At 42.0% G+C, this 25,622-nt stretch overlaps 1 protein-coding gene across 8 annotated transcripts in view; it reads right to left on the bottom strand.

The window, feature by feature from the left end:
- Nucleotides 1–5,565: 5,565 nt before the first annotated feature.
- The window catches only part of rad17 (RAD17 checkpoint clamp loader component), a 101,549-nt gene continuing 81,492 nt past the window's right edge, over nucleotides 5,566–25,622 (bottom strand). For 3 of the 8 annotated variants that reach the window (XM_085909007.1, XM_085909003.1, XM_085909008.1), the window contains exons 14-17: nucleotides 15,802–15,922; nucleotides 13,265–13,322; nucleotides 8,111–10,569; nucleotides 5,566–7,122 (exon numbers count right to left, since the gene is read on the bottom strand). In XM_085909007.1, coding sequence (XP_085765133.1) covers nucleotides 10,389–10,569; nucleotides 13,265–13,322; nucleotides 15,802–15,922 — 360 coding nt within the window. In that variant the 3' untranslated portion in view covers nucleotides 5,566–7,122; nucleotides 8,111–10,388. Of the gene's footprint in view, nucleotides 7,123–7,170; nucleotides 7,992–8,110; nucleotides 10,570–11,715; nucleotides 11,870–13,264; nucleotides 13,323–13,345; nucleotides 14,172–15,801; nucleotides 15,923–25,622 lie in introns of those variants that run through there. The other 5 variants (XM_085909005.1, XM_085909004.1, XM_085909006.1 and 2 more) reach the window with 5 other exon arrangements.

The raw sequence follows: 25,622 nt of genomic DNA, 5'->3' as shown, positions 1-25,622 counted from the left end.
TGTGACCTTTGACTCTCATGATCCTGTCTGGGGTCAGTGATGGACAAAACAGAGCGATTCAGGCTATTGGACAAATGGTCTTGCAAAACAGGATCGTTCTGGACTTGATGACTGCAACACGAGGGTTCCAGCAAGGAAGCAGATCCACCATCGACAGCGTCCCCCCCCCCGTCCCCCCCCCCCCCAGTTCAAATAGAGGCAGAATAATCCTCTTCCCCCTTGGTGGCCAGGTAGTCTACCCTGGCCACTGAAGACTGAAGACGACAACCGCGCGGCAGACATTTCCAGGTTCTCCCCCGATGAAGCAGTGCTGCAAAAGGGGGGAGAATTGTGCTCACCCTCCAACAGTGGGCGTGCCAAGCCCCTGACGGCTGAACAATCACGAGCAATTTTTGTCTTGACTGTTGTTATTGGTAACATTCTGGTCGCCTAAGGCAGGGGGACCGTGTGAGACTTTTCCTGCATTATAACATCTTGCCGCAGGTTTTTCACTCGCACACTAAAATTGATCTATGTAGATTGCGTAGATGATGTTTAGCCGAGCATGTTTTACAGAAACTTAATGATTTGGCCATCAAAAATGTTTCGCAAGTGATGGGTACTATGATGTGCTGTTTCTGTGTTTTGATTCTTTTGTTATTTTTCTTTCTTCATTATATTTTCTTACTTATGTTTGATTGATCGGGGTGGGCATAATCATATGATAAACAGGAGGGATATGTTAGGGTTTATAAACTATCTTGATCGTATGATTATGTTGAGATGTAGACTAGAATGATGAACTTTGTTTGAACCTTTTACCTTTCCTTGACCCTGAAAAGTTTAACCATTCAGTTGTTGAGACTTTCCAAATGGTGTGGAAACATCCTTGTTTAGATGCTCCACTAGGTTTCATTTCCACGACCTCGTAAAACAATAAACTGGGACCCTCTGCACTGATTGACCAGTTGCTGAGGTGACCACCAAACAGGCCAGATTTCACCCCCACCTTGGCCACTCTCACCCCCACCCTTCTTCTCTCAATAAATACTGTCTTGCATGAATCCAACGGCAGACTTTGTTCGAACATTGCTGTATCTACAGTAACGAACAAACTCTCCACTTGCAAGTGTTCAAAGGGCATACTGTCTCCCGTGTGGTTCTTGCAAAATAGGTTAGAGTCAGAACATTTCTAACAAGATCTATGATTGAAACTCTGTTAAATTTCTCAAAAGATACGCTGCAATCACAATTTTCAGCTGGGATGTTTGTTAAAGACACTAGGGGGCGTATGGAATCCATTGCTTTCGAAGGAGTTGCCGTCAACGAGGGTCTACTGAAACGCGCTCAGCGCATTTCAGAATCACAGGAGTTCCATTTGATGGGCCCACTACACAGTGATATATTTTTCTGCGAGCGTCATCTGCTAAATCACGTGGATCTACGTTTGAAGTTATCCAGAGCCAGCGATGATTTCTGTATCATGAGCACTGCTAACAACAACGCGTGTCTCAAAATATTAGGAGCGTCGTCGTTTGTGATGAACGGACGTGGTTTGGATAACATCATGACGCGTAAACAGGGATCTCTGTTTGGTGGTGTTTACGCAGCAGACGAGCTGAATGACGTCACAGACATCCCCCCAGACACTACATTGTAAACACACATCCTCGACATCTCCCCAGCGAGCACTGGCTGGGCTTAATGTTAGAAAAAAACGGTTCTGCCACATTCTTTGACCCTTTAGGTTTATCACCTAATAATCTAAATGATCCTCAAAGTATATAAGATTTTCTGAAAAAACGTTCTGACCGAATAATTAGTGTGAAGGCGAAGGCCTTCACACTATTGTTATTTACCATAATATTCAACTACAACATGAGCTGCCGGACACCTGCGGCCAACATTGTGTTTATTATTTAAGTCAACGAGGATGCGGCCTAACTTACCAGGAAGTTTTGGATAGCTACACGCGAGATCCCCTACGTAACGACGCTATGGCTAGCGACTTTGTTCGAAAATCTCGTTGGTCGTGGCGGATGTGTGGGGGTCAAACCGCATGCTCTTTGCATAAGTTTAAAAAATGTCATTGTCCGTAGTCACGTTAATGTTTTTATAAATCTCTTTTTATTCAATAAAAAAAATCTCTAAAAGAGAGTTACAGAGTCAAGTGTGGTTTTTTTTTGCTAACATATACAATATACAATTTTTTTTCACAATACATAAATTTTCTCATCTAATAACTAACCCACTTTTGAGCCGTTGTAGGTTTCTTTCTTTTTTCTGATTGTTTTTACCGTTTATATTTTTTCGTGAGAAACGTCTTCATCTTCAGCTCTAGCGTATTTTAAACGTTTAAAGTCAGAACGAGCCAACGGGTTAAAAATAGCTGATTCTGGTAAGTTTCCAAAATTTATCTCCAACCTATAGGGGGGCCGCCCACTTTTTTACCGCTCACGACGAGCTGTTTTAACAAATCAGTCATATGAGGTCCTTTGATAAGACTGCCATTAAATATAAATTTGCCACGAGGCACCCATCCTATATCCCCCGACAATAATTTTCTTAACACATATGCAGCGTTTCGGCGATGACGTGATCCTATAGCATCTAGAATGTCTGACCATTCTTCAACGTGCACCTGCTCTTTAGTTTTCATCTCCTCGGTGTTATTTTGAGTGGTGGGGATGCTGCGGTCTAGCTGTTCTTGCGGCATGCTCAGCGTGATGGGGACACTCTCATCATTCTTTTGTTTTAATAACCCTCTGTAACGTTGCATTAGGCTTTGATACATTTAGATTTTTTCATATTGATTTAAATATCTATTTTCCAACACCTGTTTCATCTGACCATCTAAATCACGTTTCACTGTATCACGGATGGTCGGCTCTGCTCGAGTCAGCCGCTCTAACTGATATGGGGAAACAAGGTACAATTTATTCGCAGTTTTCAAACTCGTTTTTTTATTTGTTTATGAGCCCCCCCGACGACGCTTCCGGGTATAGGTGCAAATGCGGCCAGCAGGGGTAATATAAAACCACCCTTTTGAACCAACACAGCTCTTTTTTTCTTTAAAGTATTTTTTTTATCGGCCAGAAAGCGAATATTCGTTTTTTGCTGTTTAAGTTTTTTGTACTGTTTCGGCTTCAGTGGTATATGCCCTTTCAGAAGGTTTAGTGCAATCTCGCACAACGCTTTTAGTAAATTGGTAGGAGCTCTGAGGAGTAAATGCTTACGTTTGGCTGGCTTGCAGGTAAACAAAGACTTGAGTAACGCCGCATTTATTTTTAAAAGCTTCGTCATCGTTTTTATTGTTTAGGGATATAAACAGTAGGCCACTGATTGTGGAGTTTGCCTGTTTGAAGTCTGTATTGTTCTGGACACGTGGGCGTCAAATCAACCAGTAAATAGCCGTGTGGATCCCTTGTCCCATCTTCAAAACATTCCAGAAAGAACTTACGGTTGTTGGAACAAATTTGATTAGCCAGAAAAGTCACCTGCAATTTATTGCGTGGATTTTTGAACAAAACTAGATAATTACTGTTTAGGCTTATAGAGCAGCTAAATTTACCCTGGTGGAAGACGTTCTGTGTTAACATTATGACGCTTAGATTCTTATGATGTCTATATTGTGTAAAAATTCAAACCACTTCCTGATTATCTGACGCTTGAAAGATGACGTCAAAAGATTCAGGCAATCCTTTGATAAATACAACATCTTTATTCAGAGTTTTGACTTCATCATACAACGGTTGTTACGAAGTATAAACCCATACAATATTATTAGGCTTTTGTCTCATAACATGATCAGCGTGTTCTAAAACATTTTTCACAAGAAAGGTCTTGCCACATCCGCTGGGGCCACTAATTATACAGGCAAAAGGTAGTTCTAATCTAGGATCAAATTCAACTTAGTTCAAAGACATTTTACACACAGAAAAAAAAATGTTAAAACCCAAAAAACGATCAATACCCTACGGCCAGTCGATTTTTACCCACTCAGATGACAGACCCAAAAACGGAGACTCGGGTGTTTGTGGAGGGGGTCTGTACATCAGGTTTTTGATGATGCTTGCGTCGACGCAAAATCAAACGGGCCCTTACTGTTTTTGTCATACCATTCGTAGAACTTTGCACGCTCGGAGGGGGCCAGGCGTTCAACGTCATAATACGAAGGCTCGGGGTAACACCCCACATAATTTAGATGAGCCGGCGAGCTGAATTTGTGAGGAAAGTACCCCTTTGATTTGTCCTCAAACCCCAGGGCCTTTGGGATCGCACTTAGAGCCATGGTCAAATATAAGAGCGAGTCTATGTATCTCGATTTCAGGTCAACATCCACAAAAGAGAGAACCTTACTCCCCTGCATTATAATGTCAAATTTGATACCTAGATCGATCATTCTGTTGAGTAGAATGTAGGAATCAAAACCTCTAGCATAATGCGCAACAAATGTCGTGCACTTAAAACGAGGATTTCTGAAAAAACTAACAAAACCATCGACACAATCGGGACCAAACTAATGCTTTTCCATAGTATTCGATTTACAACACACAAAAAACGGTTTGAGTGACCCGTCTGTATCTACATACGTTTCAAAATCGTAGTAGATTACATTTTTACAAGGTGTCTCTGATTTTAGCGGCTGAATGTAACACAGATGTGGATTTAGCGCTGTATCAGCATCTCGACTCAATTCAAAACCGCACATTTTTAGTGAGGCAATGATGTTGAGCAAGACTACCACCAGGTTTCACATAATATTGTAGACCACATTGCATGCATTTTTTATATGTGTCACAGTCTTGAGGATCTCCGATCTTTTAGTCTTCCGTGGCACTTTATGCTTGATAAAACACTCATTATAACAAGTCTTATTACAATCAGGGCAGATTACAAGCTTACATGGTAGATGTTTACATCTTGCATCAAGACATACGTGACAATGCCCCGGACAGCGGTGATGCGTCCAATCCTCATGACCCTTGTAACAATGTCTACAGAAAAACGCATGACCTATGAAACCTTCTATCGATTTAACGCCGTGGTAATGACCCTCGAGTAAAAGGATAAACAAAGTATCGTCGGCTGGTTTGGGGTAATGAGTCTCAAAAAAATAATAGGACGGCAGTCGGCTTTTCTGTACATTACAACTATCTACCTTTTGAGGGCTTTCTCAAATTTGTCTACATCAGCCAAACTTACAGCTGTGTGACAATTCAAACCTACACTCTCTTGTAAAAGCCGCGCCTGATGTGTGGCCTGTTTTGATGTTCGCGTGCTGTTTAACAGATGTGCTAACGACAGAGCAAAGCATAGATTGTTGTCTTTGTTAAGAGTTATGTACAAGTGTTGTTTTTTTCTCTTTAATATTTCTACATTAGTGGATTGTATTAGTTTACGCCGCATACCTCTGCGCAAAGGCATGAATATTTGTACCACTAATTCTAGGCTTTCATCGAGCATAAATTCGGTGTTAGACTGTGCTAGACGCTCAAGCATGCTTTGTACATGCTCCCTCATAGAGTGTATAATAGAGATGTTCTAACTCTAACTTATTTTGCAAGAACCACACGGGAGACAGTATGCCCTTTGAACACTTGCAAGTGGAGAATTTGTTCGTTACTGTAGATACAGCAATGTCCGAACAAAGTCTGCCGTTGAAGTCCTGCAAGAGAGTCTTTATTGAGAGAAGAAGGGTGGGGGTGAGAGTCAGCCAAGGTGGGGGTGACATTTGACATGTGTGGTGGGCACCTCAGCAAAGGATTAACCACTTGGGAGGGTCCCAGTTTATTGCTCCACGAGGTCGTGGACATAAATCCTAGTGGAGCAAAACAAGGACGCCTCCACACCACCTGGAGAGCTTCAACAACTGAATGGTTAAACTGTTCAGAATCACGGGAAGGTAAAAGGTTCAAACAAAGTTCATCATTCTAGTCTACATCCCAACATAATCATACGATCAAGATAGTTTATAAACCCTAACAGTGTATGTCGGTCATTTGTTGATAGGTATGAGCTCTTTCATTACCACCCACAATCTCAATCTGAATCGTGTCACCCGCTTGTGCCATTCTATCTACCTCCTCCAAAACATCATTGATGTTATTTTCAATGTGCATGTAAAAGAACGCAAAATCCGTGCTATCCGATTGCATGGGAGGATTTATACGTCTCCGTACCTCAACATTATTGAAATGGGGTCTGTTAATAACCACAGACCCCCCTTCCTGAACAAACCTCTGATCACTTCTCAGAGACCTTAAATTAACATCAGGGGGTGTACGCTGATTTGTCAGTGTATTGTCATCGATAGCCATCGGTATTGAATGATTCTCGGGTGCGTACGAGGAATCAACAGGACTAACGCACATTTCATCAATTTCATAATTTAACAGAATGATTGTCGTGACTGGGATCAACAGGACTAACGCATAATTGATCCTCAGACGGCTATATATTTAACTCGTTGATAATGTCAACCAATTGAGCCGGTATGTTAGGACTGAGACATCTTATGCTATTGATCATGTGGCTGTTTAATTCGGCTACCAAGTTTAACAATTGTGAAGAAATGTGTGTAGGACTTTGTCCACCATCATTTACACTTTGATTATTAAGACCTTCTATCGCACTTAGACCGGGTACATTGGGGCTGAGGGCACTCTGCTCACCCGACACCACCGCATTTACATCCTCAAGAACAGTTAGCAGGTGAGATGTTAATTCTGATATTTGACTCCTATGCGTATCAGCCGATAACAATTCAATATCGTTGCTAATTGTCAATAATTCTTGATCTAGTTCAGGGGTATCGCATCTCTGCCCGGTATGTGAGTCATGATTTGTTTCCGCGGTTTCAAAATCTAATTCAGTAATGCTTGTTATGACGTCTGCCTCAGTTGGCGAGAGGTTAGTGCTAGCCATTTTTTTTAAACTAACGACATTTCAAGCATAGATGTTAGCGCATGTATTACTTTTAAACATTCCCGCAGTTGTTGCTTATGTACACATTCACCGTCATACGATATAGACCTTCTTGGACCTTTGGGACGCGTCGCTCTCGAAGGAATGGTGGGGATTGTGTGTGAACGCTCTCCTCCTCCTGCTCCAACTCCTCTTCCTCCTCCCGGTTTGAACAGTCTGAGGCAGGGTTAGGTTTAGGGTTAGAATCGAAACGTGCCTGAAGTATACAGAACATTAGTTGTACTAAGTTCATTCTGTTTCCTTTTTTCAATCACTTTTTGGTTCTTTTATCACAAACAGGGTATTTTGGTTACATTACCTGACATGTTTCGGCATGAACTTCCGCCTTCATCAGAGTGTCACTGTTGTAATCGTGACGCGTCTTTATCAGCTGATCGAACAATGAAGGCATGACTCACCTGTCAGATTTGACAGATGAGTCACGCCCTCTGCTGTCCCTTCACCTCTCCAAAATGCTGCTCCAGGTGGTAGAGAGCATGTAGGCTCCCTCGTCTCTGTTGATGGTCCTCGGGCCTCGTTTACGGATCTCAATGGCCTCCCTGATCCAACGCTGATGTTTATTTTCTTCGGTGCGGATGACTCTGGCCTTTTCCCAGTCCATGATGTGGTTCTCTCTTTTACAGTGGTCGGTGATGGCTGATTTGTAGTGTTCCTGTTCCGCTTGCTGTTTTATTGCTCTTGTTTGTCTTATTGCTGTCTCCTTCTCACACTCCTTTTTGTGTTCCATTTTTCTGGTGATGAAATTTCTCCCTGTCTCCCCAATGTATGATTTATTACATGATTTGCATGGTATCTCGTATATGGAGTTGCATTTATTTTCCGGGTTGATTCTGTCTTTTGGGTGGACCAGTATCTGACGGAGTGTTGTGTGTGGTTTGACAGGTGTGTTTATGTTATATTTTTTCATGGCCCTTTTGATGCGTTCCGTAATGCCTTTGACATACGGCAACGTCACCATACCGCTGGGTTCTTGTCTCTGTGTTTTCTTTTTTCTTTCCAAAAACTTTCCATGTAACCAAAATACCCTGTTTGTGATAAAAGAACCAAAAAGTGATATACAGAACATTGTTATAATAACATAAATATACTGATAACGATACTACAGAAAAAAAATAATACAGAAAACAAAATCGATTCGGCATACCTCTAACTTCTTTTAACGACTCTCGAGTTTGGTTCTGGTCTTCGTACGTAATATCCGCTAGTTCCGCATCCGTCACGTGGTCTCCTTTGTGGTCAAAGAGGGTGTTTTGATTTTCCTCAAACGCACGCAGCACGTGTGGAGCTGACTCGTCCTCCCCCTCCTCCTCCTCCTCCTCTCAGTCGCAGTTGTTTCGATTTTCCTCAAACGCACGCAGCACGTGTGGAGCTGACTCCTCGTCCCCCTCCTCCTTCTCTCGATCGATGTGACCCAGACCGTTTTTCTGAATATCTTGTTCCGCTGCGGCGACGAGATCTGTCGTACATACATATGCTAAAATTTTAAACTCATCACATTAATATTAACTAAGAAAAATGAATGTGTGTGTGTGATTCACCGTAATTCGTCTGCGTCAAATAGATACCGCTGTAGTCATCATTTAAGCGCGCTTTTGTGAGAGGAAAAAAACCTACATTACAATTGCTGGAGAAAATAACAGAGTAATGTAAACATACATATAATAAACTCACGAGCATTGTGTACGTCCGCATAAACGATAATATCTGTGAAAAGAAACATACACGTACTTCATATTATGCATACAATCTCATTATACTAGAATATTTTTGATTTAAAGAAAAAATTGTTACCTTTAACCATCTCTTTAGCTTCGCAGCGTAGAGACTCAGACTTGTGGTGGATTGAGCTTGCAAAGGCCTTTGGCGACTATTTAAACAGTTACAAGTCTACATATCTTTATACCCATCTCCTCCAGACACAGGGCGTACATGTCTAGGCACATTCCCACCCAGAATCTCACCCTTGACCTCCGTGCATCCTGCAATCTCATTAACCCCTGGAGGTTGCAGGATGCAACAACATCTTTTTACAACTACCTAAACAACGGTTGATCTATGGACAGGCTGCATTCTCATTAAAACAGGTGTAACAACATTTTAAACCCCCAACACTACATTGTCTTCAATCATGTCATTCTATATCGTGAGAAACGTGACCCTACACCTTTAAACTAACCCATGTCATTCTATATGGTGAGAAATATGTGACCCTACACCTTTAAACTAACCCTAACTCCTAACCCTTGAGAACCATCCATCACTTTTATTACCCTTTAATGATCTTTTGATCACCTTTTGATGACCTTTTGATAAAGCCATCAATCATAGCCGGATTAAATTTGGACTCGATACCCACTTTCCTCTCTCTTTTGTCTATTTGTGTATTTAATTATTTATTCATAATATTTTGCATGTTTTACAAGTTACATAACTATTGCATATCTGGATCTCTCCCTCCCTCTCTCTGTCCCTCCCTACCTACCAAGCATTTGTTTAAAAGTTTTACCTTGATGAGTAAACATTGAAATAAAGGGGGTGTGGGTGTGATGGTGAGCAAAACAAAGAACAGTATGTCAAGAATGAGCAAGGTTTCAAATTGTCTTTTAGTTTTTCTGAAGTGTTTAATCATAACATAAATTCAAGTGCAATTGAGGGAAGCTAGCTAAACAAAACCTCTTGCTAGAAAGGTTTAATAGTTGCTTCTCTAGAACCGGCCCCAAATATAGAAAATGCTATGTTTCAACTGGAAACACAAAAGGTTGTCTTATACTTGGTTAGTGTATCTGATAATCTAACATACACCTGTGATACATTTCCTACCCAGTCCAATTTAAAATAATAATCATTTACATGAACTCAATACTCCTCCAACTGATTCAGTTTCGAATCATGAACTCAGTCGGGGGCAAAATTAACAGTGATTAAATTAATTTAAGATATCCTGGTATTTATGGGGTGAATATAATGCGAGTCATTTCAGTGACAGAAAGCATGTTTGCTGTGAAACCTATTCAATAAACTACAGCACTTGAATCACTGCATAATTGGTAGTTGCATGCACAACAATAGTAACAGATGAGGTGAATTTATTGCAAACAAAGTGGATAATGGAGATTTTCAATGTTGCAGGATTTAACCTTGAAGGAACACGAAGGACGATAAGTCAGGAAATATGAAGAAGCGTATCTTTAAAGCTGCTCTGTTCCAAGATTACAATATAGAAGTTATAGAAAATAGATATTGCCCTCTTTCAAAATAAAGGGCTATTTCTTTGAAGCCCTTAATTTAAATGCCGGTAAACAGTTTATTTCGTATTAAGCTAAGACCACAATGAACTTTTGTCCTCGAACTGCCTAAACTCTTCGCTTAATAACAAAAACAAATACCAGAAATACACATTATATGGTCAGTGTGGATGTGCGTTAATCACTGTTGTATTCTTCAATTATCATAGCCTTCTCATTTTCCGTGGCACTGGTTGTTGGGTGCTGTGGGTGATTGGCTGATAGACACTCCACAGATCCTTTCTGTACATCCTTAATGTCCTCCAGACTATCAATTTTCAGATGGACTTCTTGGTCTGTCAAGGCCTCCAGTTTTAAACTGCACAAGCACACAAAATTAATTATTGAAAAAACAAACACCACGTGTCTCACTAGAGAAATGGTTTGTGATATGCCATATTTCTTAAAACAACAGTCTGGAAAGTCTGTTTACTCTACTGCAGAGAGTATCAGGCTTTTCAGAGGAGCCGTTTATTTGCATGAATAATCGTGTAAGACGGGCGGAGCTAACCATACTGGTTAGTTGACTGGTCATTGGAGTGAGTAACTTGAATTTGTAGCTCAATTTGACAGTTTCTTTTGACATGTAATGAACAATATTGGAAAAAAAACAATGGGGAACGTGCTTCAGTCAAAAAGGGGAATGAACACAAAAGCGTATGACAAAAGGAAATTGTAGGTGTCAGCAGGAAAACAGAGTAATTAGATTTAAAAAAATAAACAATTAATTGACAATTAATTAATAAACAAATAATTAATCATTGTAAATGGTGCTCCATGTTAGGCAAACTCATCAGATGCAAACAGGAATTAACATGAAAGAGCTTCTAAAAACAGCATGCCTTCAGTCATGGAGTGGGAGCAGCAGGAAACTACCAGATAAACACTAACAGTAACTAACAAGTTCTTCTTAGTAGCTGATCCCATATGCTGTGATTAGTCAGTTATTTGTACATGAATATGTCCTATTACACTATAAAGTGGTCAGTAATACTCATAATAATGTATGTACAGACCATGCATCTTGTAGATGTGGACAAATACAGGAGGCGTTTTTCTGCAGAATCTCAAGCACTAACCAGACTGTTTTTGCAAGGGCTTACTGATTAAATCATGGTGATTCAAAGGGTAAACCTAAACCAGGCTAAAATTACCGTATTGGCCCGAATAGAAGACGACCCTGATTATAAGACGACCCCCTCTTTTTCAAGACTCAAGTTTGGAAAAATACTTTTTGAACACCAAATTAAATTTTTATACAGAAAATAATTACAGTACATCTGAAACAAATGATCCTGTCGAGCTCTTGAAAGTGGCCGCTCTGAGGACCATGGAAAGCTTTTCTCTGATTGTAAGCATTTTTTTGGCTTTGTTTTTGGGCTCTCCATCTCCGTACATTACACTCTGTGACGCCATATTTCACAGTCGCTTTGCAATTGTTTAAAGACTCTGCTTCATTTATCACCATCATCTTGAAGTTTGCATCATAACCTCTCCTCAGCTGCCGGTTAACCTGGTTGATCTTCGAGCCACTTTTCTCCAGATTGTCATTACGTTTCTGTTAGGGAGCCTGAGGACAGTATAGGGGGTTGGCTCGGAAGGTTATGCTCTTTTCGCCCCTGGGTGTCGGTCAGAACACAAGAGAGAAGACGTGGTTTAGTTTTGATTGCTTTATGGAATTATTGGGAAAAATGTAACCGGCACTGTGGCTCAGGAGCATACAGGCAAACTGGCATATGCACACGTTTGGTCGTAAGGATGTGAGAGCAGGTGTGTGTAGTGTACATGGGTGAGTGAATGTGATTCTTGTGTGTGTGATTATTGCATGACGCGTGTGAAGGGTGTGTGGGGTGTGTGTGTGGTTCTGCAACAGACAGAAATACAGCACGTAAGTCAACGATCAACTTCTGACGTCACCCAACACGACGGCACACATTACATAACTGACTGGACGTAACGGTTCCACTATACTAAATAACCATAAATGAAATACTCTCAGCAACACACCAAACCACCTCAGTGGCCTAGTAGTAGAGTGTCCGCCCTGAGACTGGAAGGTTGTGGATTCAAACCCCGGCCGGGTCATACCAAAAGACTATAAAAATGGAACCCATTGCCTCCCTGCTTGGCACTCAGCATTAAGGGTTGGAATTGGGGGGTTAGATCACCAAATGATTCCCGAGCGCGGCACCACTGCTGCTCACTGCTCCCCTCTCCCCCAGGGGATGGATCAAAATCACATGGGGATGGGTTAAATGCAGAGGACAAATTTCACCACACCCAGATGTGTGTGTGTGACGATGATCATTGGGACTTTAACTTGGGACTTTAACTTTATAAGTCATTGAGACAACAAAATACATTTGCTGGCAACTGTTAGTCGCCGTGGCGCTGCATAACGGCTACTCGTCTGATGCGAGGAAAACTTAAAGGAGCACGCCAAAACTATCAAACGGCACACACACGAAACTAAACGCAGTTAGACAAATGGCACAACAGTAGACAGTAGTAACAATGAAATGTACATACTCACTTTGTGTCAAAGACGCACACGATCACAGCAACACACTCAGTCGATGCCAGCAACTTTTAACTTACCACTGCGCACAAGCTCCAACAACCGTGATAAGCTGAGGTAACTCACGTGAGACGTAAGGCGCGGTGACGTAACTGTCCAAGATTTTAACATGAACATAGGAACCTTTCTAACAGTTTCTCCATTTTCTGTTATGTCTTCTCTTATTTTCTTCTCTTTTCTTTCTTACCGCCATTTTTTTTTCTTTTATGAGCTACCGCTATTTTTATTTTTATTCTTCGTGACAGGGGTTCGCTTTGGCCTGGGGAGTTTAGTTCAGCATTGGCTTTAAAGATATCTGGCGCCATCTAGTGTTGTGAATGGGTATAATGTCTAGACCCCGAATATAAGACGACCCCCACTTTTCCAGTCTTATTTCAATGCAAAAAAACACCATCTTATTTTCGGGCCAATACGGTAGATACAATGGGAACTGTACCTTACAGGGAACCTCTTCATTGGCATGTGTCCCACATCTTGGATAAATGTTATCTCATCTGAAAAAAATAAAACATTATCCATCAACAAATAATGTTGATTATTATTATTATATATCTTGCGATATAACAACAATGAAAAAAGTTGTTTGTTTCTGGAGAAAATTAAGTTAGATATGTTTTATGTAATCATTTATCCGTTTTCTTTTATAAACTGCACTTTAGCAATGGATTGGTAATCTGGCAGTGACTCAGAGTCAAGTCAGACGAGGAGACAAATGATGGTTTGGACATCTACAGTCATATGCAAAGGTTTGGGCACCCCTGATCATTTTCAAGATTTTCCTTTATAAATAATTGGTTGTTCGGATCAGCAATTTCAGTTAAATATATCATATAGTGGACAAACAGTGATATTTGAGAAGTGAAATGAAATTTATAGGATTTACAGAAAGTGTGCAATCATTACTTGAACAAAAGTAGGCAGTTGCATAAATTTGGGCAACCCAACAGAAAAATCTTCCTTTTCCTTTTTGGATGAATCGCACTGATATGATGAAAGTTATTGTGTTTTAACAATATTGTATATTGATGTTAAACTAAAAGTTTATTTTTGGTTTTGTACCATATTCCAATTGTACAACCCCCCTCGACCACTACTCATCAGCGACTGACGGGCTGAGTTTAGAGTCCCTCGACACAAACAGATGTGGGCATTCAGTTTCCCTGGGTATCCCATTTTGCTGAAGAAGGTGGGAGAAAGTTGTCATCCGATCCTGCTTGCCGCTTAATTGTAGTTGGGAGATGCAGAGTAGACATTTCTCCAAGTACGGTGTCGCCTACGGGATCGTGTCGAAGGAGGAAGCCAGCAGCCCAACAACACACCACAGGAATTCCAGCTTTCAGTTTCTGTTTTTGGCAAGTGAAATTTGAAAAATACTAGCATCTCTTTCACGTGCTTTTGTCGACACATCAAGTTACATCGAAAAATATTGGCACAAGTTTTTGCACGCTTCTATATTAATAGGCGACCATCAAATGCCACCTTTGTGTCTCGTCTGAAGTTTGACACTCCATATGACATTCTCCCAATCCTCTTCTGATCATCCAAATGCTCTCTAGCAAACGTCAGACGGGCCCGGACATGTACTGGTTTAAGCAAGGGGACACGTTTGGCACTCCAGGAGGTGTACTGTGTTACTGATGATAGTCTTTGTTACATTGGTCCCAGCTCTGTCCAGGTCGTTCCCTAGGTCCCACCGTGTTTTTCTGGGATTTTTGTTCACCATTCTTGTGGTCATTTTGACCCCACGGGGTGAGATCTTGCGTGGAGCCCCAGATCGAGACCATTATTGACCAAATATTTATTTTCCATCATGATTTGCAAACAAATTCTTGAAAAATCAGACAATGCGATTTCTGGATTTTTTATTTTTTTAAATTTAGTCTCATAGTTGAAGTGTACCTATGATGAAAATTAGAGCCATCTCTCATCTTGTAAGTGGGAGAACTTGCACAATTGGCGGCTAACTAAATACTTTTTTGCCCCACTGTATATGTTTTGTGTTATTCGGGCCAATAAATGCAATTGTTATACAGACACCATATCATTTGTGTCATGACACAAATGACTGCCCCCCCCCCAAAAAAATGACACAACCCACCCAAAAAAATGACCTTCACCCCGAAAAAAGGGGTCCTTTACAGAAACGCAAATCTGGTCATCCTACACAGAGCTACTTGCTGTTCCAGAGAAAGTTGCAATAAATCCTTAGGGTATGCGTAATCTAGAGCAGTGTCTTGCTGGGATTAAACAATGGATGTCTTTCTATTTCTTCTTATCACTAACCTTTTTCCCTGCTCTCGTTATGGGTCGTCACAGCAGATCAATCATTTCCATCTTACTCTGTCCTCTGTATCTTGCTCTGTCATACCAACCGCCTCCATGTCCTCCCTCACCACATCCATAAACTTCCTTTTTAGCCTAGATCTTCTCCTCTTGCATGCTGGCTCTTTACTCAGGATTCTTTTTCCCTATCTTCAGCAGTCACCATGTCCAAGCCATCTGAATCTTGCTTCTCTGACTTTGTCTCCAAACCATCCCACCTGAGCGTCCCTCTGATATGTTCATTCCTAACCCTGTAAATCCTCGCCATGCCCAAAAATGTTGAACTTTGCAAACTTTAGTAAAATGCCCACCTCTGTTGGTGATACAGTATCTCACAAAAGTGAGTACACCCCTCTCATTTCTGCAGTGATTTAATTATATCTTGTCATGGGACAACACTGAAGAAATGACAGCTCCGCAGCCCAATTTATGGAGGGAGGGGATCATGCTCTGCTTCAGTATTCCACAGAGCATGTTGGCATTCATTGTTCCCTCAATGAACTGTAACTCCCCAGTGCAAGCAGCATTCAAACAGCCCCAGACCATGACGCTCCCACCACCATTCTTGACTGTAGGCAAGACACACTTGTCTTTGCACTAAAGTAAGTGTGTGTGTTTGTGTGTGTGTGTGTGTGTGTGTGTGTGTGTTACCTTGATTGCTCAAGCAACTGGTGAATTTCGCCAGAAATGGTAGCAACTCAGTCTGAAGGCTGACAGGTGTCATACACAAGTGGCGAAACATGCACTGAGCAGCCAGGCATTTTTCCCGATGCTAAGAAAAATAACATCAGTTTACTTAGTACTATGCGCAATTACAGAAAAGTGTAATTCAATAAGCAACATGCATTAAAAAGGATTTCTTAGTGGGACTTATAGGAATTAACATTTAAGGGATTTACATTTATGCTAACCATAAATTAATTGTTGTACTGTTTGCAGCAATTTTCATTTTCATTTACCGTATTTTCCGCACTATAAGTCGCTCTGGAGTACAAGTCGCACCAGCCATAAAATGCGTAATAAAGAAGAAAAATACATAAATATGTCGCACTGGAGTATAAGTCGCATTTTTGGCCAAAAATTCTTTGATAAAATCCAACACCAAGAACAGACAGGTAATCTTGAAAGGCAATTTAAAATAAAATAGAATAGAGGCAACAACCGGCTGAATAATTGTATGGTATGCTAACATTACATGACACAAACAACAGTTATTCAAATAACTTTAGCATACATGCTAACAAGTTTATCAAAGCATACGTTGCTTGATGCGGTGGAATGATGAGAAATAAAATGATTAAAAGAAATAAAAATGGTAAATTAATTATGTTGAATAAAATAAATGATTGAAATGATGATAATTAAATAAATAAATGAATGACTAAAAAATAACGGCCAATGTGAGATTCGAACCCACTCGGGAAAATGGCTCATGTTGAATGTGCCATTAAGAACTACAATTTGCAATTTCTGGAGAAATCGCGTGTGAAGACGAAGACACTTCACACTATTGTTATTACGGGAATCGAACTCACGACGTTGAGGGCAGAAGTCTGATGCTCTACCTACTGAGCTAAACAGTGACTTACTATTGATGCGGTGGAATGATGCTAAATGATGAGATATAAGATTATTAAATGAAATAAAAATAGTAAATTAATTATGATGATGTTGAATAAAATAAAAAAGTGGGAGGAATAAGTTGTTTAATAAGAAGATAATGTTTATAAGAATATAAAATAACGGCCAACGCGAGATTCGAACCCACTCGAGAAAATGGCTCGTGTTGAATGTGCCATTCTCTACTTAACAGCTAAACAGTGACTTACTATCGAAGCGGTGGAATGATGCTAAATCATGAGAAATAAAATCATTAAATGAAATAAAAATGGTAAATTAATTATGATGATGATGTTGAATGAAATAAATTATTAAAAAAATGTGTTAAAATTAAATGAATGAATAAAAAAATAACAGCCAAGTGAGATTCGAACCCAATCGGGAAAATGGCTCATGTTGAATGTGCCATTCTCTACTTACTGAGCTAAACAGTGACTTACTATTGAAGCAGTGGAATGATGCTAAATCATGAGAAATAAAATGATTAAATGAAATAAAAATGTTAAATTAATTATGATGATGATGTTAAATGAAATAAATTATTAAAATGATGTGTTAAAATTAAATGAATAAATAAATGAATAAAAAATAACTGCCATCATGATGATAATGTTGAATAAAATAAAATGATGTGTTAAAATTAAATGAATAAAAAATGAATGAATAAAAAATAACGGCCAAGTGAGATTAGAACCCCTCGAGAAAATGGTTCGTGTTAAATGTGCAATTAAGAATGAATGGGGAATTTTAAGGGACAAATTTGCTAATTACGCAAAAACGGTAAATGTTATGAACAAATAAAATGGTAGCAAAGATGCCGTGAACTTTTGGAACGTGTGAAAGTTGGAATGGGGTGAATCGGTTAAAGCATGTGGGAGTAGTTAGGTGTCAAAAAAGTGGGAGGAATAAAAAAGTAGAATAACAATAGTGTTATAACACTATACACTAATAATAATAATAAGAAAACATAATAATAAAGTAGAATATCAATAGTGTGAAGGCCTTTGCCTTCACACTAATAAAGTAGAAGAACAATAGTGTGAAGGCCTTCGCCTTCACACTAATGAATGGGGGATTTTAAGAAACAAATTTGTTAATTACGCAAAAACAGTAAATGTTATAAACAAAAAAAATGGTAGCAAACATGCCGTGAATTTTTGGAACGTGTGAAAGTTGGAATGGGGTGAATCGGTTAAAGCATGTGGGAGTAGTTAGGTGTCAAAAAAGTGGGAGGAATAAGTTGTTTAACTAGAATTTGCAATTTCTGGAGAAATTGCGTGTGAAGGAGAAATGGTTGAATAACTTTTTGGGGAATACTGCGGAATGATTTTGGAACGAGTTGAATTACTTGAGAAACGTAGAATTTAGAGGTGAAAAACTGAATTTTGGAGAATTTGGTGGAATTTTAAATTTGAAAATGTGGAATATATGGGAAACGGGAATTTGCAGAATAGGGAGGAAAAAGATGAAGAGTTGAAAGTTGGAATGGGTTGAATCGGTTGAAAAATGTGGAAATTAAAGGTGAAAAATGGAATTTTGGAGAATCTGGTGGAATTTCAAATAAATATGAATATTTTGATTTGGGTCACTCCCGTTTTATTTTAGGTCACTTCCGGTTCAAAGATATCACTTCCGGGTTTAGCTGAGGTCACTTCCGGTTTAGCTGAGGTCACTCCGAATCACTAAATCCAATGAAATTTTTATCGTCTGTGTCACTTTTAAACTTCACTAGCTCCGGAAGTAGAGGATGTTTTATTTTAAAGAAATTCTTAGGCTATGTCCTCCGAAGGTCAGGTTTTCTATTTTTGTCGCACGCACGCGCACACACACACTCACACACACACACTCACGCCCGCCCGCGTTGTACCAGAGCCCAAACTATGTGTGGAGGCGTCCGACTGTCTAGTCGGAACTTTTCTTCTTCACACACCAGCTCGGGCTCCTTTCCAGCCAGAGAGGTGACATTCCATTTCCCTAGAGCCAGCCTCTGCAGCTGGGGATCGGACCGCCAAGGTCCCCGCCTTTGGCCGCCGTCCAGCTCACTTTGCACAACCGGAGAGAAGAGTACCTCCCACAGGTGTTGAGCCCATGGGAAGGGGGACCCACGTTTTCTGTTGGGCTATGCCCTGCCGGGCCCCATGGGTGAAGGCCCGGCCACCAGGCGCTCGCCTTTGAGCCCCACCTCCAGGCCTGGCTCCAGAGGGGGGCCCCGGTGACCCGCGTCCGGGCGAGGGAAAACTAGGTCCATTTGTCTTTTTCATCATGAGGGGTCTTTTGAGCCGTGCTTTGTCTGGCCACTCACCTAAGACCCTTTTGCCATGGGTGATCCTACCAGGGGCATGAAGCCTCAGACAACATGGTTCTTGGATCATAGGGGCACGCAAACCCCTCCTCCACGATAAGGTGACAACTCACGGAGGGGGGATTTTTATTTTATTTTTATCATACCAGTTCAGATGTTTCCGTTTTTTATGACCGAGGATGCTTTTTCAGGAGTTCATGGTGGTAAATGAAAGCCCGTCCCAGTGTTCGTCAGCGTCAGTTGGATATTGTTAGGGTTGATAGATTAGTTTGATCCTATGCTTATTTTGGAATGTAACCTGTAATAATTATCATAGCCTGTCCTGTCTTAACAAAGTAGTAGAACAAAGTGCTAAGATCCTTTGAACTGATTGACCAACTGCAGAGGAAACAATCAGAGGTGTTCTGTTTACACAACATCGTAAAACACCCCCTGCTGTGACCCCCTGAGAAACCAGGGGTTCCCCCCCACCTTGGCCACTCTCACCCCCACTCTACCTCTCTCAATAAATACTCTCATGCATGAATCAAAAGGCAGACTTGTTCGAACATTGCTGTACCTACAGTAACGAACAAACTCTCCAGTTGCAAGTGCTTAAAGGGCATACTGTCTCCCGTGTGGTTCTTGCAAAATAAGTTAGAGTGGGAACATCTCTAACAGATATTGCTTCGGCAGGTTCGCACTGAGAGCCGCCTGGAGCTGCTGCTGGTAGGTGGTATCACCCAGCTGCTCAATGTTAAGTTTTGGTCGGCTCTGTCATTTCTGCATCCTTCTTTACACATGATGGAGCGAATGAGGCGGTGGTCAGTCCAGCAATCTTCTGCACTGGTCATTGCCCCGGTGTTAAGCACGTCACAACAGTTGTTGGTGCGGACAATGACATAGTCAATGAGGTGCCAGAGTTTACTGCAAGGATGCATCCATGATGTTTTGAATGTCTTTTTTTTTTTTTTACAAAAAAGTGTGTTAGTGATAACCAGGTTGTGTTCTGAGCACTTTGTCAGTAGTAATATGCCATTGGAGTTCATGTTTCCAACACCTTCTTTTCCCATCGTCCCTATCCATAAACGATGGTTTTGTCCCACTCTGGCATTTAAGTCTCCAAGTAGGATTATCTTGTCCTCCTTGGGGACTTTGGATAAGATGGCATCAAGATCAGCGTAGAAGGTCTCCTATACGTCATTCTGTGCATCAAGCGTTGGTGCATAAGCACGTCATAAAATGGCGACGCGGATGGCCGCCTCGGTGACTCGCTCTCTGCTACTTTGTGTTATTTTGTACGTTTTTTTAGTCTTCTGCTGCCCATCCCGAACCACTTTTAGCAGAGGAGAATTGTTAAACATCGTACAGTCTTCTCCAGGTACTTTCTCTCCGGTTTTCACTGACCCAGGCTGTTTGACAAAGATTTTAGCCGGAACGGCGACGTTCTACAAACTATGCCAAAGACGGCAGCGTGGCAAGTGCGCCGTAGCCCTCATGAAGCTGAGGCAGAGAGGTTTTTGTGCTACCCTACCATCAATTAATCTGGCGAACGTCCACTCCCTGGCGAACAAGATGAACAAGCTTCTGCTTTTCATACCAAGGAACCCAGACGTTAACAGATCCGCCGCCCTGTGCTTCACCGAATAGTGGCTCACCAAACTCGTCCACGATCATGCTGTGCAGCTGCCTGGATTTAGGCTACTACGCGCCGATCGCAACACGGAGCTCACAGGGAAAACAAAGGGAGTGGTCTACGTTTCTATATTAATGAAGGTTGGTGTACTGATGTCAAAGTGTTAAAAGAGTCTTGCAGCCCTCTTCTAGAAACACTTTTCATGAACTGCCGGCCGTTTTATTCACCATGTGAATTCTCCTTGATCGTAATGATAGCTAGCTCGCTAGATAGATCTTTGTCATCGTCACATGTACAACGAAATTAAAAGTGCCAACCGATCAGTGCATCTGCTAAAAAAATAAAAAAAAATAAAAATATAATATAAAAGTCTACACAAACTAAAAACAACAAAAACCGGAACATACACCATACTTCATATAACTGTAAACAAGTGACATGTAATTGCACACCCCCATACTGTTGTTGAAAAAGACATGTAATTGCACACCCCCATATTGCACGGTTAAAATGTGTAAATGAGACAGTTACAGTTGTTATTTCTGCTCACAGCTGTGTTTCAGCTCGTTAAAGCAGATCATTTTTCTAGCAGCATTTAGTGTGACTACCGCTGTAGGGTAGAAGCTGTTGGTAAATCTGCTGGTCCCTGATTTAATTGATCTGTAGGGTCTGCCTGATGGCAACAGTTCGGAAAGGGAGTGGCCAGGGTGGGAAGTGTCCTTTAGAATGTTCTGTGTTGTTTTGAGACAGCGGGTTCTTTCTTCCAGTGTGGGGAGAGGGCAGCCAACAATTTTCTGTGCTGTGTTGATGACCCTTTGGAACTTTTTCCTCTGAGCTGCAGTGCAGCTGGTGTACCAATCACATATACAGTATGTTAGAATGCTCTCTATGGAGCACCGATAGAAGGACATCAGCAGTCTTTGTATGATGCTGTACCTCCTGAGCACCCTCAGGAAGTAGAGTCTCTGCTGAGCCTTTTTTAGCAGCTCAGAGGTGTTCATGCTCCAGGTGAAGTCCTCCTCGATGTGGACTCCCAGGAAGCGGAAGGAGGACACGCTCTCCACCCCGTTGATGCTAAGTGGTGGAATGTCCGTTTTTTTCCTCCTAAAGTCAACGAACGACCAGTTCTTGGGTTTTAGCCGTGTTTAGAAGCAGATTGTTCTCTCCGCACCACACCGACAGCTGCACCACCTCGTTCCTGTAGGCAGACTCATCCCCCTTTGAGATGAGTCCCACCACGTTGGTGTCATCCGCAAACTTTACAATGGTGTTGCTGCGGTGGGCGGGAGTGCATGTGTGTGTAGGGCATGTAGAGCAGTGGGCTCAGTACGCAGCCTTGTAGGGGGCCGGTACCAAGGCTGAGGTGTAGATGTATGACGACCCAATCCCACCCTCTGGCTACGACCTGTCAAGGAGCTCTTAATCCATATGCAAGTGTTGTGTGGAAGTCCCAGGTCCCCCAGTATGTCCACCAGTCTGTGGGGGAGGATGGCCAGTCTGTGGGGGAGGATGGTATTAAATGCAGAGCTGAAGACCACGAAGAACATCCGCACATAGCTCTCCGGCTGCTCCAGGTGGGACAGTGGAGCATGGAGGGCTGTAGCTACTGCGTCCTCTGTGGATCTATTATCCATGTAGGCAAACTGGTGGGGGTCAAAATCTCAAAGCAGGAGTGATGTGATGTGACCCCTGACCAGCTTTTCAAAAGACTTCATCACCACCAGGGTGAGTGCAACTGGCCGGTAGTCATTAAGATTGGTGATGTGGCATTTCTTGGGCAGGGGGACTATGGTGGATGATTTTAAACAGAATTGGACAGTGGACGGTAAGGGACTGGTTGAAGATCTTAGTGAAGACCCCAGCCAGCTGACCTGCGCAGTTCTTCACGACACGCCCAGTGACGCCGTCAAGACCTGCAGCCTTCCTTGGGTTGATGGTCCGCAGCGTGCGCCTCACCTCGTGCTCCTGTGAGGGTGAAGCTGCTGCGGACTGTGGGATATGATGTGGCCGTTCAGGTGGCTCGGTCTCGAACCGGGCAAAGAAGGTGTTAAGCTCCTCTGCCAGTGAGGCGTCCCCTTCAGCAGCTCCGATGGTGGTGCTGTAGTTAGTGAGACGCTGGACTCCCTGCCACACCTGCCTGCTGTTGTTGCTGTCCACGTGGTCCTCAATTCTCCTCTTGTAGTCCAGCTGGACCTCTCTGATGCCTCTCCTCAGGTTGGCTCTGGCTGCGCTGTAGAGAACCCCATCCTCAGACCTGAGGGACAGGGCAGTGTCCCTCTCCTCCAGCAGCCGAAGGACCTGCCGGGTCATCCAGGGCTTCTGGTTGGGGTATTTCCATATACGTTTGTCCACTGTGACAGTGTCTGTGCAGTGCTTGATATAACACAGAACACTGTCTGTGAACACGTTCAAGTCCCGGTGTTCGAAGATGTCCCAGTTAGTCCTGTTGAAGCAGTCCTGCAACTGCTGAGAGGTGTCATCAGGACAGGTTTTCACAGTTTTAGTGATAACAGGAGCAGATTTCCTGATGATGGTATATGCAGGGATTAATAGCAGTGACATGTGGTCAGACTGGCCCAGGTGAGGTAGCTGTTTTGCCCTGTAGCCTAGCTTGATGTTGGAGTAGACCTTGTCCAGAGTGTTAACTCCTCTCGTGGCACATTTAATGTGCTGGTGGAATCTAGGGAGTGCTGCTTTCAAGTCTGCATGATTAAAGTCCCCTGCTATGATGTGCACTGCGTCAGGATATCTGCTCAGCTGGCTGCTAATACTGCCATGTAATAGTCCAATAGCTAGCTTAGCATTAGCCTCCAGAGGTATGTAAACAACAGTCGTCATGACTACGGTGAATTCACGAGGGAGGCATTTAATAGTCACATACTCCAGGTCCGGGCAGCAGTAACTGTCTACAGTCACTGTATTAGTACACCAGTTGTTATTGACGTAAATACAGAGCCCCCCTCCCTTGCTCTTACTGGAGTTCTCAGTCCTGTCATGACGCTATGTGGTGTAGCCTGCTAGCTCGATAGGAGTGGATGAAGCCAGGTTTCAGTGATCAGCAGCATGCAGCAGTCCTTCATGGTCCGGTTCGCTGAGATCTGTAGCCTTAGTTCATCCATCTTGTTAGCGAGAGACCTGACGTTGGTGAGAAACAGGCTGGGGAGCGGTGGTATGAACGGCCGCTTCCGTAGCCTGGTTAGCGCGCTGGCCCTGCAGGCCCGCTTCTGGCTCCTCTCTTTGCGGTGCCTTCGCTTCCTCCCAGCGGGGATGGTGATCCAAGGGGAGCCGGGGCACCTGATGATATTCTCCGGTGTGTTTTGAGAGTGCCAGAACTCCAGTGTGACATTCATCTCACAGCAAACTCCTATCCTGAGGAGCTCCTGCTGGTTGTAGGTGGTGAATGAGTGAGTACAAACACTAACAAAAAACAAACAATGCGCCAATCGGGAGAGCACTGAGCCACTGCAACTGCGTCCGGCGCCAATGGTGGCTGTTTACATTCCACCACACGCACGTGCGATGGACGCCACACAGCTGCTGACTGACAAGGTAACAGACATGGAGAGAAAACTACCAAACTCACTGATTATTGTTTTGGGTGATTTTAACAGAGCGAACCTCACACACGAACTCCCCAAATACAGATAGCTCATAACGTGTCCCACCAGAGGGGGACATACCCTGGACCACTGCTACTCTGTAATAAAGGACGCATACCGCTCTGTGCCCCTTGCAGCTTTAGGACTCTCGGACCACTGCCTAGTTCATCTGATTCCAAACTACAGGCAGAATTTAAAAACTTGGAGTGTGAGGAAATGGACAGTGGAGTCAAAGCAGGACCTCCAGGCCTGCTTTGACTGCACCGATCGGAGGTTTTTGAAGCTGCAACTTCAGAGAACTTTTCCTTGCCCTTTTGGGAGCCCAAGATCAGGGGATGCTTTGAGAATAATTGTCAATTGATTGTCTATGTGAAGCCCTTTGAGACTACTTGTGATTTAGGGCTATACAAATAAACTTGACTTGATTTAAAACGAGTGGATTTTTAAACCTTCAGACTGAATTATACAATTAACAACTGTTCTGTGAAGACTTTTGATTGATTTATATTAGGGCTGGGTTAGTAATGTATTAATGGCATTATTTATATATTATTGCGCAATGAAACTGGTCGTGTTATTTTCTTTTATTGTGAATTTCTGTTGCTTCCAGCTGTGGCACTCACTGGAAGGAAAGTTCCTATTCCAAAACTTCTTTTTTATCAAAAATTAAAAAAAAATTCTGTTGAAATACCCTCAAAAAAATTAAAAAATATCCTTTTTTTATCTCCTCTAACCTCTACATTTTGATTTATTCAAACAATTCTAATCCCAAACTGTTCATTTTATGCCGACCTATTGCAAAACTTTCAATTTACCAAAAATTATTTCATTACAAGACCCCCAAAAATTCAAAACTTAGAACTTCTTTTTTGTTTTCTCCTCTAACTTCTACATTTGTTGAATGATTCAAACTGTTCCAACTTTAAACTGTACACCTTATGTCTACCTATTCCAAAACTTTCCACTGAACAAAAATTCTAAATTTTCCATATTATAAGACTCACAAAATTACCAATTAACAATTACATCATATCTAGATTCACTCAATCCTTTGCTCTACCGCACTCACAACAAGCAATAGTTTGCTCAATTGTACGCTACTTGAAAGGAAATCGCTTATGTTTCGCCAAATTCTCTCCCTCTCGAACCTCTTCCTCCATAACCCCACAACTAAATTCTCCACTGTGCTTCCATTTGGGCTGGGCTTACAGTTTACGTCACTTCTCTATGAGCCAGCAAGAGCAAGTCTGCCATCAGGTGGTCGGTGTTAACCACTATAATGCTCTATAGTCTGGTCTAAATTCAGACACAGGCCGAATTTGGCCCGCGTCTAAAT

Source organism: Syngnathus leptorhynchus, chromosome 4, assembly GCF_054491065.1.
Source record: "Syngnathus leptorhynchus isolate UIUO chromosome 4, UIUO_Slep, whole genome shotgun sequence".
Lineage (NCBI taxonomy): Eukaryota > Metazoa > Chordata > Actinopteri > Syngnathiformes > Syngnathidae > Syngnathus > Syngnathus leptorhynchus.
The sequence above is the reverse complement of the archived record's forward strand: the minus strand, read 5'-3'. Positions and strand labels throughout refer to the sequence as shown.